Here is a 16,393-nt window from a genome sequence, read left to right on the forward strand (position 1 = left end):
CTGCATAGCATTCCATTGTGTGTATGTACCATAGTTTGGTCATCCACTCTTCTGCTGATGAGCACGTAGGTTGTTTCCATCTTTTTGCTATTGTAAATAGTGCTGCAGTGAACATGAGAGTGCATGTATCTGTTCCTGTCCTGGCTCTCACCTCTCTAGGATATATACCTAGGAATGGGATTGCTGGGTCAAATGGTATCACCAAATCCAACTTTCTAAGGAATCGCCATATTGCTTTCCACAGTGGTTGTATCACTTCACAGTCACACAAACAGTGTATGAGAGTCCCAGTCTCTCCACATCCCCGCCAGCATTTGTTATTTTCTGTCTCATTAAACCTTGCCATCAGTGCTGGGGTGAGACGGTATCTCATTGTTGTTTTGATTTGCATCTCTCTGATGGCCCATGGATGATGTTCAGGAATCCCACAATTCCTCTGGTTTTCAGTCATTGGTGTTCAGTGCCTCAAATCTGTTCTTTAAATGGTCGCTAAGTTCAGAAGGGATATAATCAAGGTCATATTTTGGCTCTCGTGGACTTGTTTTACTTGTCTTCAGCTTCAACTTGAACTTGCATATGAGCAGTTGATGGTCTGTTCCACAGTCAGCTCCTGGCCTTGTTTTGGCTGGAGATGTTGAGCTTCTCCATCACCTCTTTACACAGATGTAGTCGATCTGATTCCTGTGTACTCCATTTGCCTGTCTATTGTTTGGCTGGAAGCTATAGAAGTGGGTTCAGTTCTAAACCTGAAGGGTAGCTAGGGGCCGTAGTCTCAGGGGTCTCCCCAGGCTCTATCAGACCAGCAAACCTGTTTCTTTTAAATGATATTGACTTTTGTTCCACATTGTTCTCCCATTCTATCCAGGATCTCCTGCACCAATCCCCCTCCAAGTGGTTGACAGTGGTAGCTGGGCACCATCTGCTTCTTCTGGTCTCATGGTCATGTAGGCTGAGGATCGCATGATCTATCAGTACCTTGGACTGATTGTTTCCACATATCTTTGGTTTTCTTTATTCTTCTTTGTTCTGGATGAGGAGAGACCCATTGTTGCATCTAAATGGCTGCTTGCAAGCTTTTAAGACCCCAGTCACTACTCACTGAAGTAGGATGTAGAACAATTTTTTTGTGTACTATCTTTTGCCATTTGAGCTTGATGTTTCCTTTGATGATGGTCCCAAGCCCACAGGTTCAACCACTTACTCCCTCAGGGTAGCTGGCTGTGGCCAAGAAGCCACCACACCCTTGTCCCTGTCAGCCCTGCTATATACCGAGACATCCATACAGCACATACAAATAAATACTCTTGTAGAAGCATCGTCTGCCAACCCTATATGTGGTCATGGACACACTACCCCCTGCCTAGCCATACCTGATCATTCAGCCTGTCCGCTCATCTATCCACCTGTAGATCAAGGCTTGCCATCACTGCATTGTCAGTGCAAAAGCACATGAACCATGCAAAACAGTTCATCTTTGTTGTCTGTACCTCCCATATCTAGGTCTTTTTCAAGGACCATATTTAATATTTATGCATTTCTTAACCATTTAATATGTAAAAATGTGCTGTCATTTTTACTAGGTTCTTATCTTTTTTTTTTTCTTTTAATTGTCACTGACAGAGTTTTTGAGGGTTGTGCCCCAATCCCATTTTCTCCATGAGCTCTGTGTTTTATTGTGGGAATTTGCATAGCATGGTAATCTTTAGGAACCCATATTTGCATTATAGCAGAACTGACTGTATTGTGGGTTCAGCAAGTCTGAGGGAAAGTGGATGGATGGATGGGTGTGTGTGGGGGGCAGAGGATGGATGGATGGACGTGTGAGGAGGCTGGTGGATGCATGGACAGAGAACAAGTCCATTAATCACTAAAACCTTTCAAAGCTAGAAAATCTACGTCACCAAAATGACTGTGTAGCCTATTAATTTCCAGATGCAATTGAGATGAGTGATCCATCTGGAAAACAGAAAGGAGTCAAATCCCCAAATAACCCTATTACTTTTTTAACCATCGAGAACACAGAAAATCTATGGGCAAAGTAAGCTCAAAGGTTAATAAAAGATAAATGGGTTTCAGCTCCACAGACACAACTAACAGGATTTGCAGTGCAGGAAATCTCATTTCACCATTAATGCAAAATCAAAGGCCAGCAGAATATGGCTTGTAATCCTGTTTCAGGCCTCTGCCTCCACACAGGAGGATCCAGCTGCTGCGTCTCCCATCCCCACCCCCAGTGGCTTGGTCTCAGGCATCCACGTGCTGCACATCCTAACAGGTCTAGCATCAGAAATGCCATGAAAAATACCAAGAGGAGGAAAAGGAGGCTCTCCCAGGCCAGGCAGCTGCCCAACAGGCCATAGTATTTCATCCATTCATTTATTCAGCAGATACTCACATGTGTTACTGCACCAATTCTTCCCCCAACATTACTTGACAAAGTCAATACAGTATTTCATGAGGAAACTGTAGCTCAGAGAGGTTAAAACACTTGCCCCGGGTTGCACAGTACTGGAACCTGGGGTTTGTAGTATGCCAAAGTCCAGTCTTTATCACCATGTTTTTATTGCCTCCTTTTCCCAGTCTCGGAGCTCTGGTGGTGTGCCTCAGAAGGAAGGTTGGGCAATCTACCTCCGTAGTGATACCACCTTGGAAACCCAATGAGGGGTTGCTCTGAGTTGGATCTGACTCAATGGCAGTGAGTTTGGTTTTTGGTTTTGGTTTCCCAGGCTGAGACCCACCGTAGGGTAGACAGCAGTATACATTTACCGTATTGAGAGCCTGCTGCTTATAGGGCATGCTGTTAAGCACTGGATCTAAGTAATAACATGTACGTGGCATTTAACAATCCCGCAAGCTCTTTCATACTCTTTCCTGGTCGACCCTTGAACAGAGGGGCTTTTTGAAATATTTAAAACTGCCACAGCATAGGCACCAGCCTGTTCAATGGCTGAAGCTTGTCTGTGAGGTAGTGTGAGCTCCAGTTTGCAGGACAGAAAACTGGCTGAGCACAGAGAGGGGTCACACAGCAAGAACTGGACAGGGAGGAGCAGACGAGGTCTGACCTTATATCCTCTGCCTGTTTTCCTACTCTAGGGACGACCCCCAGGTGGAGTGGGGTGTCTAACCTGGTTAAACCTGCCTCTACTTAGTCTTCCTTCCTCTAGCCCCAGCCATGGGGGATGTGATAACCAGTTCAGGGTTTCTGGGGCGTCAGCTTGGTTCCTTGGCAGCCTGCGAGGCGCCCTGGGATGGGAAATCCGGCAGCCGCCCAGATATTATAAACAATTACTGCTAATTACCAGGCCTGCCGGTTCCCCATTGTCTGCTGCAGTCCCACCAGGAACCAAGGATGATGTTGGAGGAAACTTTCAATTTCAGGCTGCGGAAGGCTTTGCTCAAGCCGTGGGCTGAGTCCCTTCAGAGACTTAGAACCCGTGAGGCACCACTGTTTTTCAGGCTTTTTGAGCCCAGAATCCCAGGTGGAAATAAGAGACTTGAGGCATTGGAGGAAAGGCCTTGTCACCAGCAGTGAGGGAGCCTAGGCCTTCACCTTGGTGCTGTTAATTAAACATCTTTGAATTTGTAAGAAAGTAAGCATTTGTTTCAATTCCAGATATGTAACTTTTTCTGTCCTTTTTATTTGTAGTAACATTTTTTGCATAATTGTTATAACAGACTTGCAAGCCCAGCTGCATGGGTTCAGATACTGCACTGCCATTCTCTTAGTTTCGGTTCTTCCAGAAGCAGACCCTGCCAAGGACTCAAGTGGAAGTCGATCATTTGAAAGGTGATCTCCGGAATCACCAGTACTGGAGCGGGGGACAAGACAAAGAAGGGAACTTCAAGCCTGCTGGCTCTGTGGACCCCAGGAGCCCAGCCCTGCTGTGGTAGCACAGGGAGACTGAGGCAAACATGTATCTGAGTATATCTGAGTTACCCCAGTTCAGGACAACTCCCCGTGTGTCACTGGTTGAGGGTTCTTTCTGGAGGCACTAGCCCTCAGGTTGAACTTGTTCTCCAAGCTAGAAAACAGGCCTCAGACTGAGCTGTGTGGGTTAGAGTAGCAGCCTCAGTGTGCAGAGTGCCAAGGAGGTGGGTGGAACCACACGGTAGCTGTATGATTGAGCAAGTTACTTAACACTACCAGTGAATCTATAAAATGGGACTGTGTTAGTTGTCTAGTGCTGGTTGAACAGAAATGCCACACATGGATAGCTTTGACAAACCATTTCTTCACAGTTTAGGAGCCTGGAAGTCTAAATTCGGGTGCTGTTTCTAGAAAAAGGCTTTCTTTCTCTCTTGGCTCTTGAAGGTCCTTATCTCTTGAGCTTCTGTTCCTCTGCAATCTTCGTATGGTGTAGCATCTATCTTCCCCCATCTCTGCTTGCTTGATGCTTGCCTGTCTGCTCTGAATGCAGTGCTGGAAGCACTCATCTCTGCCAAGAAATTGGAAGACAGCTACTTGGCCAACCGACTAGAAGAGATCCATTCTTGTGCCTATTCCAAAGAAAGATGATCCAACAGAAAGCACAAATTATCAAACAGTATCGTTAATATCACATGAAATAAAATTTTGCTGAAGATCATTAAAAAATGGTGGCAACAGAACATCAACAGGGAACTGCCAGAATTTCGAGCCACATTCAGAAGAGGATGTGGAACAAGGGATAACGTTGCTGATATCAGATGGCTCTTGGCTGAAAGCAGAAAATACCAGAAAGAGGTTTACCTGTGACTATGCAAAGACATTCAACTGTGTGGATCATAATAAATTATGGATAATGTTTCAAAGAATGAGAATTCCAAAACATTTAATTGTGCTCATGTAAAACCTGGACATAGAATAAGAGGCAGTTGTTTGAACAGAGCAAGGGAATACTGTGTGGTTTAAAATCAGGAAAGGTGTGCATCATGGTTGTATCTTTTAACCATACTTATTCAATCTGAGTATACAGCCTATAGTGGCTTGCCTGTTGCTGTGAGGCATATAACAGCAGGGTCACCCATGGTGGACAGGTTTCAGCAGAGCTTCCAGACTAAGATTGACTCTGAAGAAGGAAGAGGCCATCTACTTCTCAAAGAATTGGTCACTGAAAACCTTATGAATAGCAGTGAAAGACTGTCTGATATATTACTGGAAAACTTTATGAATAGCCCTGAAACATTGTCTGATATAATGCTGGAAAATGAGCCTCTCAGGTCAGAAGGCACTCAAAATACAATTAAGGAAGAGCTGCTTCCTCAAAGTAGAGTCACCCTTAACAATGTGGATAGAGTAAAGCTTCTGGGATGTACATTTGCTGACGTGGAATGACTCAAAATGAGAAGAAACAGCTGCAAACATCCATTAATAATTGGTACATGAAATGTACAAGGTATAAATCTAGGAAAATTGGAAGCTGTCAGAAATGAAATGGAATGATAAAGATCAATATCCTAGGCGTTAGTGAGCTGAAATGGACTGGTTTTGGCCATTTTGAATCAGACAATCATATGATTTACTATGCCAGGAATGACAAATTGAACAGGAATGGTGTGGCATTCATCATCACAAAGAATGTTTCAAGATCTGTCCTGAAGTACAATGCTGTCAGTGACAGGATGATATACATACACCTACAAGGAAGGACAGTTAATACTACCAATGCAAATTTACACACCAACCACCAAAGCCAAAGATAAGGAAATTGAAGATTTTTACCAACTTCTACAGCATGCAATCAAGATTTATTGATTATTACTGGTGATTGGAATGCAAAAGTTGGAAACAAACAAGAATCACTGGTAGCTGGAAAATAGTCCTTGGTGATAGAAAGGACACTGGAGGTTGCAAGATAGAATTTTGAAAGACCAATTACTTATTCATTGCAGACAACTATTTTCAACAACATAAAGGGTGGCTATACATGTGGACCTTGCCAGATGCAATACATGGGAATCAAATTGACTACATCTGTGGCAAAAGGTGATGGAGAAACTCAGTATCTTCAGACAAAACAAGATCAGGAGCTGACTGTGGAACAGACCATCAACTGCTCATATGCAAGTTCAAGTTGAAGCTGACGATATTAAAACAAGTCCATGAGTGCCAAAATATGACCTTGATTATATCCCACCTGAATTTAGAGATCATCTAAAGAATAGATTTGATGTATTGAACACTGATGACTGAAAACCAGAGGAATTGTGGGATGACATCAAGAATATCATACATGAAGAAAGCAAAAGCTCATTAAAAAGACAGGAAAAGACCTAAATGGATGTCAGAAGAGACTCTGAAACTTGCTCTTGAATGGAGAGTAGCTAAAGCAAATGGAAGAAATAACAACATAAAAGAGCTGAACTGACGATTTCAGAGAGCAGCTCAAGAAGACAAAGTCAATTATTATAATGAAATGTGCACAGACCTGGAGTCACAAAACAAAAAGGTAAGAACACACTTGGCATTTCTGAAGCTGAAAGAACTGAAGGAAAAATTCAAGCCTCAAGTTGAAATATTGAAAGATTCTATGGGCAAAATATTGAATGATGAAGGAAGCATCAAAAGAAGATGGTAGGAATACACAGAGTCACTGTACAAAAAAAGAATTGGTCAATATTCATTTATTTCAGAAGGTGGCATGTGACCAAGAATCAATGATATTGAAGGAAGAAGTTGAAGCTGCACTGAAGGAAAAAAACAATAGCAAAAAACAAGGCACCAGGAATTGATGGAATACCCATTGAGATGTTTCAACAAATGGCTGCCCTGCTGGAGGCACTCACTTGGTTATGCCAAGAAATTTGGAAGACAGCTACCTGGCCAACTGACTGGAAGAGATCCATATTTGTACCCATTCCAAAGAAAGGTGATCCCACACAATGTGGAAATTATTGAATAATATCATTAATATCACATACAAGTAAAATCCTACTGAAGATAATTCAAAAACGGTTGTAGCAGTATATTGATAGTGAACTTCCAGGAATGCAAGCTGGATTCAGAAGAGGACGTGGAATGATGGATATTGTTGCTGATGTCAGATGGATCTTGGCTGAAAGCAAAGAATACCAGAAAGATGTTTCCTTGTGGTTTATTGACTATGCAAAAGCATTTGATGTGGGAACCATAACAAATTATGGACAGCATTGAGACAAATGGGAATTCAGAACACTTAATTGTGCTTATCAGGAACCTGTGCATAGACCAGGAGGCTGTCGTTCAAACACAACAAGGGGATAGGGCATGGTTTAAAATGAGGAAAGAGTGCGTCAGGGCTGTATCTTTTCATTATATGTATTCAATCTGTATGCAGAGCAAATAATCCATGAAGCTGGACTATATGAAGAGGAACACAGCATCAGGATTGGAGGAATACATATTAATAAGCTGCAATATGCAGCAGACACAACCTTGCCTGCTTAAAGTGAAGATGACTTGAAACACTTACTGATGAAGAGTAAAGACTCCAGTCTTTATACCTCAACATAAAAAAAAAAAAAAAAAAATCCTCACAGCTGGACCAATAAGCATCAGCATCAGCATCATGATAAATGGAGAAAAGATTGAAGTTGCAAAGATTTCATTTTACTGGGATCCACAGTCAACACCCATGGAAGCAGCAGTCAAGAAATCAGAGGGCATATTACAATGGGCAAATCTGCTGCAAAAGACCTCTTTAAAGTACTGAAGTGCAAAATGTCTCTTTGAAGACTAGGTGCACCTAACCCAAACCATTGTATTTTCAGTAGCCTCAGATCCATGTGAAAGCTGGACAATGAATAAGGAAGACCGAAGAAGAGTTGGTGCTTTTGAGTTGTGGTGCTGGTGAAGAATACGGAAGGTACCATGGACTGCCCAAAGAACTAACAAATCTATCCTGGAAGGAGGGCAGCCTGAACTACTTTGGTACTAGTCATTAACATGACAAAGAAAACCCATTCACAAATGGGATTATAACAACAGGTATAGGCATTAGGATTTACAACATATTTTTTGGGGAAACAATTCAATTAGTAATAGTGTCTCTGTCATTGGGTTGCTGTGAGGCCAAGATGAATTATGTATGGAGCACTTAGAAGGTGGCTGGGCTCACAGTAAACTCTCTGTGTTCAGTATTCCTAATTTCTGTATCAAGTCCCCATATTTCTTCTCTATCCATTTTGGCTTGATTCTAATGACTTTCAGCCTCTGGGATTGTTTTTTTCTTTTCAGTCTTCCAGAGATACTCTTTGCTTGATTGAACTTGGGTTAGGTGTCTATCACTGGGCTCATCAGCTCTGCCCAGGAAACAGGGCCAGTGTGTCAGTTTGGTTAAGTGAAGCCAGTTGCTGTAACAAACCTCTACATTTCAAAGACTTAATAAAAAAGTTTATTTCTTGCTCATGTGAACTTGTGGTCAGTCGACCTAGGCTCCTTTTACTGTGGCTCTCCCATCTCTTAGGGCCTCAGAACTCTCTGCTGGCAACTCTGATGGTGGAAGAGAGAGACAAGATCATGGCATGTGGGAGGTTTTTGTAGGACAGGCCTGGAAGTGGCCCACAGCCCTTCAGTCTACTCTCATTGGACACGCCTTAGTTTCAGTCCTGGGAAGTGTACTTAGCTGTATGCTCAGGAGGAAGAGGTAAGCACATTGCAATCCACAACACTCAGAATTGGGCTTCTAGGAGCCCATTCCCAGGAAGGGGAGGTTACTGGGTGCCAGAGCAGCCACCTAAAAGGCGTCTCCCACAACCACACAGACCTGAGTTCAAACCCTGCCTTTCCCACCTTGTTCCTGTGAGGCTATAGCCTAGGGGCTTTACCTCACTGAGCCTCAGTGTCCCTAGATGTCAGCTAGATAAAATCATGCCTGCTTCAATAGGGCCATTGTAAGGATTACATCAGAATGTAAGATCCATGTTGACAGGACTTTGTTTTGTTCCCTGCAGTAGCCCCAGAGACTGGAAGAGTGCTAGCATATAGTAGTCCCCCAATACTTATTGAATGAATGAAATGAGACAACCCAGGTGACATGTTTAGTACATAGTACAGGCTCTTTAGGGAAAGCTGTTATAACCAACACCACTGCCATCATCATACTTGCAAAAAGCAGAGCTTGTATGAGAAAGTTAATGTCTTGAAGCTCATTCTAAGGAGGGCAGAAGAGAATCATCGAGTCTAAACCCTCTCTCTCCCATCGTTCAAGACCTCTACCCATCAGCCCTAGCCTCATTTTCTCGCCCCTCCTCACATGTGCCCACTCTAACCTCTAACAGTTTGGTGCACCCGCTCGTCCTTCCCCTTACCGTTTGCTCGCACTGCTCCCCCTCCCCCAGTAGAATGCCTGCCTTCCTCTTTCCTTGTCTGCTGGATCTGTGTCACCTCTGGGCTCCAATTCAGAGCTTCCCATTCTGGTCCATTCGGGGTCATGGGGGCCATTGGAGATCCCGCCCTTCCGACTGATCTTGGGCTCTCACCACCTGCCGTGCGTAGGTTGGAGGACCAGCTGTACCTCATTATGTTGTCATCTTTAGTTTCTTCTGGAGCAATACATTTACCCAGCAAAATGGTATGTTGTGTGTGCCCAGCGTCTTGTCCCCACCGGTGGCTTGCCTGGAATTATACACCTAAGGGTGCACAAAACTTGAGCTGGGCAGTGGTGACTCCGTGTATGTTCAGAGTAGAATGCTGCTCCATAAGGTTTTCATTTCCTTTTATTTGATGAGACTGTACACAGAAAAACCCACGCTCGTTCCACAGTTTCTGAACGTCATGGTCAGTGACTCTGGCTACATCCCTCACCTTGTGTCAATCTTCTCCTTACTTATGTTCTGGTTGTTTGACTTCCAGCTACTTGCTCTCCCTGCCCTCAGCCTTCTCATCTCTGCTTTAAAGTAGCTGTTGACCCTTTGGTCTTACATGTTGTTGCTGTTGTGTGTCTTAGAGCCTATTCCAACTCCTAGTCCCTACAGGACAGGATGGAACTGGCCCAGAAGGTTCCTGAGGCTATAATCTCTATGGAAGCACACATCTTTCTCCCACAGGGCAGCTGGTGGGTTTGAACCACCAACTTTCCAGTTAGCAGACAAGCACTGAACCATTGCCCCACCAGGGTTGCTTTGGTTTCACTTAGATAATAATTATAATTTTTAATGCAATATTCAAGGGTGACAATCTTTACTCTTTGGGCTAAACAGTTGCTATGAGTTGGAATAGATTTGATGAGAGTGGGTTTTTTTGTTTAGTTTTGTTTTGTTTTTCTCCCAAGGGATAGTTTCAATTCAAGGTTTGAAGACAACTCAGCACCACAGGGTTTTCAGTGGTTGCTTTTTTTGGAAGGAGATCATTAGGCTTTTCTTCCAAGGCTAGGTAGGCAGGAACCTCCAACCTTCCAGTTAGCAGCTGAGCGTGTTAGCTGTTTATGTCACCAAAACAAACCACATTCACTGCCATTGAGTCAAATCCGACTCACAGTGACCCCTTTGGGTTTCTAAGGCTGTAAATCTTCATGGAAGTAAATTGCCTCATCTTCTTCCTGTACCATAGGTGATGGTTTGAACTATCAGCCTCCTGGTTAGCAGCCAAAATGCCTTACCCAGTATGCCACCAGAGCTCCTTTTTGTACTACCAGGGACTCCATATTATTATATAGCTACATGTAATTATAATTACATATAAAATGTATAACAGCGTTATTACTTACTAACTGATAGAACTAAAAAAAGATGAAGTGACTTGCTTTGGATGAAGCTTGGCCCAGGAGCTAGCTGCCTCAGCACCATCAGAACTTGGTCTCTAACTAGTCTGATGGCTACCAGAAGCTCCAGCCCTGTGTCCAGGTTCCCAGCTGCTGGAAGAGAGAGCTCCTTACTCCCCACTGTTCACACAGAGCTTCCAGGCCAGATTCTTGGGGGATGAATTGGGGCATACGCCTGCATCTGAGCCAATCACTGTCCCAGGGAGGGAGTACCCTGATTGGCCAGGCAGCAGGGTACTCCCCAGGTCTGCTCCTCACCATGGGGAACACACCCAATGAGAGCAGAGGAGGGGCTCCCCAAAGGAAAGTTGAGGTCTTGTCACCAAAGGAAGAAGCATGGATATTGGGCAGCCAAGCAGCAGCCACAGATGCACACCTTGGAGTCCAGTGTCCACTGACCCGATGCATCTCAAAGGCTCATGTCCACACAAACCCTCTGGGGTCATGTTAAAACACAGCACCTGACTCAGCAGACTTTGAGTCTTAGACCACACTAAACCACATGAGCCAGACACTAGAAAACATTGTTGTTAGGTGCTGTCGAGTTGATTTTCGACTCACCGCGACCCCATGAGTAGAACTGCCTCATAGGGTTTCCTTGGCTGTAATATTTATGGGAGCAGACCACCAAGTCTTTCTCCTGCAGAGCCACTGGGTGGGTTTGCACTGCCAGCTTTTCCATTTGCAGCCGAGTGTTTAACCATCACACCATCGGGGCTTCTCTACATGCACTGTTTAGTGACATTGACTGCAGTCTCCACATTGTGTAACCATTCTCACCCCTCCTTTTCTGAGTTGCTCCTCCCCCATTAACTGAATTCACTGGTCCTTAAAGTTTCTAACTAATCTTTTGAGTTGCTCTTGTCAGTTTGATCCCATAGAGATAGTTCTTCAAAGATTACAGTGCTCCAGGCAGACAGTTTTTACCAGTGAAGCTAACTATTGTTTGGTTTTAAGAAGACTTCAGGGGATATTTTTGGTTTAAGGCTTAAGATTATCTGAAGGCAGCATTTTCAGGGGTTCATCTAACCTTCATGGCTCCAGGAAGTCTGGAATTCATGAGAATTTGAAATTCTGTTGTGCATTTTCCCCCTTTTGATCAGAATTCTTCTATAGCATGTTGTTGTTAAGTGTCGTCGAGTCATTTCTGACTCATAGCGACCCCATGCACAGCAGAACAAAACACCGCCCGATCCCGCGCCAGCCCCACAATCCCTGCTATACTTGATCCCATCATCGCAGCCACCATATCAGTCCATCTCGTTGAAGGCCTCCCCCTCTTTCGTCGACCCTCCACCCTACCAAGCATGACATCCTTCTCCAGGGAATGGTCCCTTCTGACAACATGACCAAAATAGGTGAGACGAAGTCTGGCCATTCTTGCTTCCAAGGAGCATTCTGGCTGCACTTCCTCCAGGACAGATCTGTTAGTTCTTTTAGCAGTCCATGGTACTTTCAGCATTCTCTGCCAGCACCACAACTCAAAAGCATCAACTCTTCTTCGGTCTTCCTTATTCATTGTCCAGCTCTCACATGCATACCAGACGATTGGAAATATCATGGCTTGTGTCAGGCACACTTTAGTCCTCAATGAGATATCCTTGCTCCTCAGCACTTGAAACAGTTCCTTCGCAGTTGACTTTCCCAATGCTACACGTCGTCTAATGTCCTGACTGCTGCTTCCGTTGGCATCAATTGTAGAACCAAGCAACGTGAATTCCTTGACAACCTCAATCTTCTCTCCATTTATTGTGATGCTGCTCATTGGTCCAGTTGTGAGGATTTTTGGTTTCTTTATGTTGAGATGTAATCCATACTGCAGACTGTATTCTTCAACCTTCATCAGTAGGTGCCTTAAGTCATCCTCACTTTCAGCAAGCAAAGTTGTATCATCTGCATATCTCAGGTTGTTAATGATTCTTCCTCCAATCCTGATACCACGTTTTTCTTCATATAGTCCAGCTTCTCGGATTATTTGCTCAGCATATAGATTGAATAAGTGTGGAGACAGAATACAACCCTGACGCACTCCCTTCTTGACTTTAAACCATGCAGTGTCCCCTTGTTCTGTTCGAACGACAGCCTCCTGGTCAAGGTACAGATGCCTCATGAGTACAATCAAGTGCTCAGGGATTCCCATTCTTCTCAATGTTGTCCATAATTTGTCATGATCCACACAATCAAATTGCCTTTGCCTCTATAGCATAGATGATCAAAATGTTCACTAACGGTAGCTGGGCACCATCCAGTTCTGATCTCATGACAAAGGAGGAAGTTATTCACAGAAGCATTTAGCCTCACATTCCATAACCCTCTCCTGTTCCTGTCTCTCCTTATTACTCTGTTGTTCTAGATGAACAGAAACCAGTTGTTGTTGGACGGCCGCTTGCAAGCTTTTAAGATGCCAGGCACTACTATGCAACAAACTAGGAGATAGAACAGAAGCGCTAAACATGTTATTAGGCCAGTTAACTGGGATACCCCATACAAACGTGACCCTAAACTTCCAAACCAAGAAATAAATCCCATGAAGTTTTTGCTTCTACATAAACAGGCTCTCAGCTACTCTTTCTTTTCTTTCTTTGGTCATTGTTGTAAATATATCTACCATACAACTTTTGCCAGTTGAGTTTTTTAATAGGTGTACAGCTTATTGACATCAATTACAATAATCAATGCAGTACCTCCATCACTGTTAACTCCTCCTTTTTCCCCTCCCTCCTGCCCCTAATAGATTTTGTTCTCTATATATTTGTTTATTCTGATCTTTGTCTATCAGTTAGGTCATATATCATTTGTCCTTTTGTGGTTGACTTATTTCACTCAGTGTATCAGTGTAATGTTTGCCGGCTCCATTCATCTTGTAGCATTTATCAAGACTTCATTTCTCCTACTGGTTTAGTCCAGTGTGTGTGTGTGTGTGTGTATATATATATATATATATATATATATATATATGCATACACCACATTTTATGTATCAGTTCATCCATTGATGGACATTCAGATTGTTTCCACTGTTTGGCTGTTGTGAATAGTGCTGCAGTGAACATCAGTGTTCACATCTCTGGGTCTCTGCTTCAAGTCCTAGGGGTGGAATCGCTGGTCCATATGGTAGTTCTATGTTTAGTATTTTGAGGAACTGCCACAGTTTTCCACAATGGCTATACTACTTTGCATTCCACCAGCAATGGGTAAAGGTTCCATTTTCCCCACATCCTCACCAACATTTATTATTTTCTGTATGTGTATGTTTAATCTTAGCCATCTTAGTGGGAGTGAAATAGTATCTCATTGTGGTTTTAATTTGCATCTCTCTCATTGCTAATAACGCTGAGTATCTTTTCATGTGTTTAGTGGCCATTTGAACATCCTCTTTGGTGAAATGTCTATTCAAGTCCTTTGCATCTCCTGTAATTCTTACAACCACCCTGAGACATGTTGTTAGTTGCCTTCAAGTCCATTCCGACTCTTGTGTTAGCTGCTGTCAAGTTGGTTCCGACTCAGCGCCCCTCCGTACAACACAATGAAACACTGCCCGGTCCTGCACCAGCCACATGACTGTCGCTGTGTCTGAGCCTATTGTTATAGTCACTCTGTCAGTCCATCTCGTTGAAGGTCTTCCTCTCTTTTCACTGACCTTCTGCTTTACCAAGCGTGATGTCCTTCTCCAGGGAACGGTCCCTCCTGATAACATGTCCACAGTTGAGACAAAGTCTCACCATCCGTGCTTCTAAAGAGCATTCTGGCTGTACTTCTTCTGACTTTTCATGATCATCATACCCGTTTTATGAAGGTGGAACCTAAGGCCTAGCGAGGAGCAGTAGGGGAAGGCTAAGCCCTGGAATTTTGGAGCAGGAGCTGAGATGTTAGGATGGTTAAGACCAGGAGGAGTTAGGATACCAGTCTGCTGAGGCTCAGAGGTAGCTGTGGACAAAAATCTCATGGAATAAGGGACATTCTGGAGCCAACTGCCTGAGTGTCCAGAGTTCTCTGTCTAGCCTGTGGGAACATTTGATTTATCTCCTCTTTTCTTCTTGCAGCCTTAACTATGGAGGAGTCTGCCTGGCATCAGATGCCCAGTTTAGTGACTTCCTGGGCAGCATGGGGCCAGCGCAGTTTGTGGGCCGCCAGACCCTGGCCACCACACCAATGGGTGAGTGTCCCAAGGCCTGTTCCTAGGCAGAGGGCTGGCCCACCCCAGCCAAGCCCTCAGAAGGGTGTGGGGGTTGTGTTCTGGTTTTGTTTGGGGCTAGGAGTAGGGGAAGAGGAGGAGCTGAGTCCTTACTGAGCTTCTAGGTCATTTCCCAGACTCATCTCTTGCAGGAGACGTGGAGATTGGCTTGCAGGAGCGGAATGGTCAGCTCGAAGTGGACATAATCCAGGCTCGTGGCCTGACAGCCAAGCCAGGCTCAAAGTCACTGCCAGGTATGGGAGCTGCCCACCTCTCTGTAAGGCAAGAGTAGAGGTTTGGGCAGAAGATCCAGAGAGGGGCTCTGGAAGGAAGAAGGGCCCAATTATGTAGGACCCCTCTGTCCCTAACTTAGTGACTTCCATGGAACTGGTGGTTTGGGGCTCATGCTGGGACTCTATTGTTGACCTTGTCGGTCTCCCCACTGGACTGAGCTAGAGGACAGGGATCATATTTCCTGTCATTATACCTCAGTGTCTAGAAGGATTCTTGGCATGCAGCAGGAGCTCAGCAAACATTAGCTGAGTGAGTGGGGCAGCAGTTGAAAGTATAGTCAGGGAAGAGGTGGGTGAATCAGGGCTTAAAAGGTGAGTATAGGAGTGAGCAGAGGGAGTGGGGGAGGCAGTGAGGACCACCAGAGGAAGGGGGCAGGTCCCAGCCACCTGCTTGCTCCTGTCGCCACTTCTCCTGGCCCCATGTGGGCTCTCCAGTCCCCAGCAGTGGGTGGAAGGGCTTTCTCTGCTGCACCCTTTGCCCTCCCTGTGAGGGGCCGGAGCTAGCACTGACCCCCACTGGCCTCTGTCCCTAGCGGCCTACATCAAGGCTTACCTGCTGGAGAATGGTGTCTGCATTGCCAAGAAGAAGACCAAAGTTGCTCGCAAGTCACTGGACCCTCTGTATAACCAGGTGCTGCTGTTTCCTGAGAGCCCCCAGGGCAAAGTCCTGCAGGTGAGGGGCCTGGTGAGGGAAGGGGAACGGTCTCTGGAGGGCCTCCCTTGGTGCAAGTAGAGCACTGTCGACAGTCTGAGTGCCACGACTTTCTGTGTAGCTTTGAACATGGTCCTCTCTGAGCCTCAGTTTCTTCTTCTAGAAAGTGAAGGTGAAAACCATTTCTACTTGATAACGTTACTATGACTGGGCAATGTGTTCTTTGTGCATTCGCAAGGTTGACCTGTAGTAAGTGCTTTACAAATGGTTGCCCCAACTACTCTTATTACTAATATTATTATTAGTAATCTGTGGAGGGCTGTGGCATGACCTGGAGCACTAGATAGCAGACTGAGGGGCTATGTGGCTCCTGGCCATTAGGACAGTCCTATTTTTCTTTTTTAATTTATTTATTTTTATTTGGGTGAAGATTTACAGAGCAAATTCACTTTCCATACAGCAGTTCACATATTCTTTGTCTCATGTCATTGACCACAGTTTACCACAATGCAACAGCTCCCCTCCCACTTCCTCCCCACAGTTACCTCTTCTCAGTG

At 44.6% G+C, this 16,393-nt stretch overlaps 1 protein-coding gene across 1 annotated transcript in view; it reads left to right on the forward strand.

The window, feature by feature from the left end:
• RIMS4 (regulating synaptic membrane exocytosis 4) overlaps nt 1–16,393 on the forward strand; it is a 78,538-nt gene that overhangs the window by 58,559 nt on the left and 3,586 nt on the right. Inside the window, exons 3-5 of the mRNA XM_007938396.1 lie at nt 14,761–14,873; nt 15,044–15,145; nt 15,718–15,857. Of these exons, the coding sequence (XP_007936587.1) occupies nt 14,761–14,873; nt 15,044–15,145; nt 15,718–15,857 (355 nt within the window). The remainder of the gene's footprint in view (nt 1–14,760; nt 14,874–15,043; nt 15,146–15,717; nt 15,858–16,393) is intronic.

The sequence above is a fragment of the Orycteropus afer genome, unplaced genomic scaffold, assembly GCF_000298275.1.
Source record: "Orycteropus afer afer isolate SDZICR_OR568_19922 unplaced genomic scaffold, OryAfe1.0 scaffold00049, whole genome shotgun sequence".
Lineage (NCBI taxonomy): Eukaryota > Metazoa > Chordata > Mammalia > Tubulidentata > Orycteropodidae > Orycteropus > Orycteropus afer.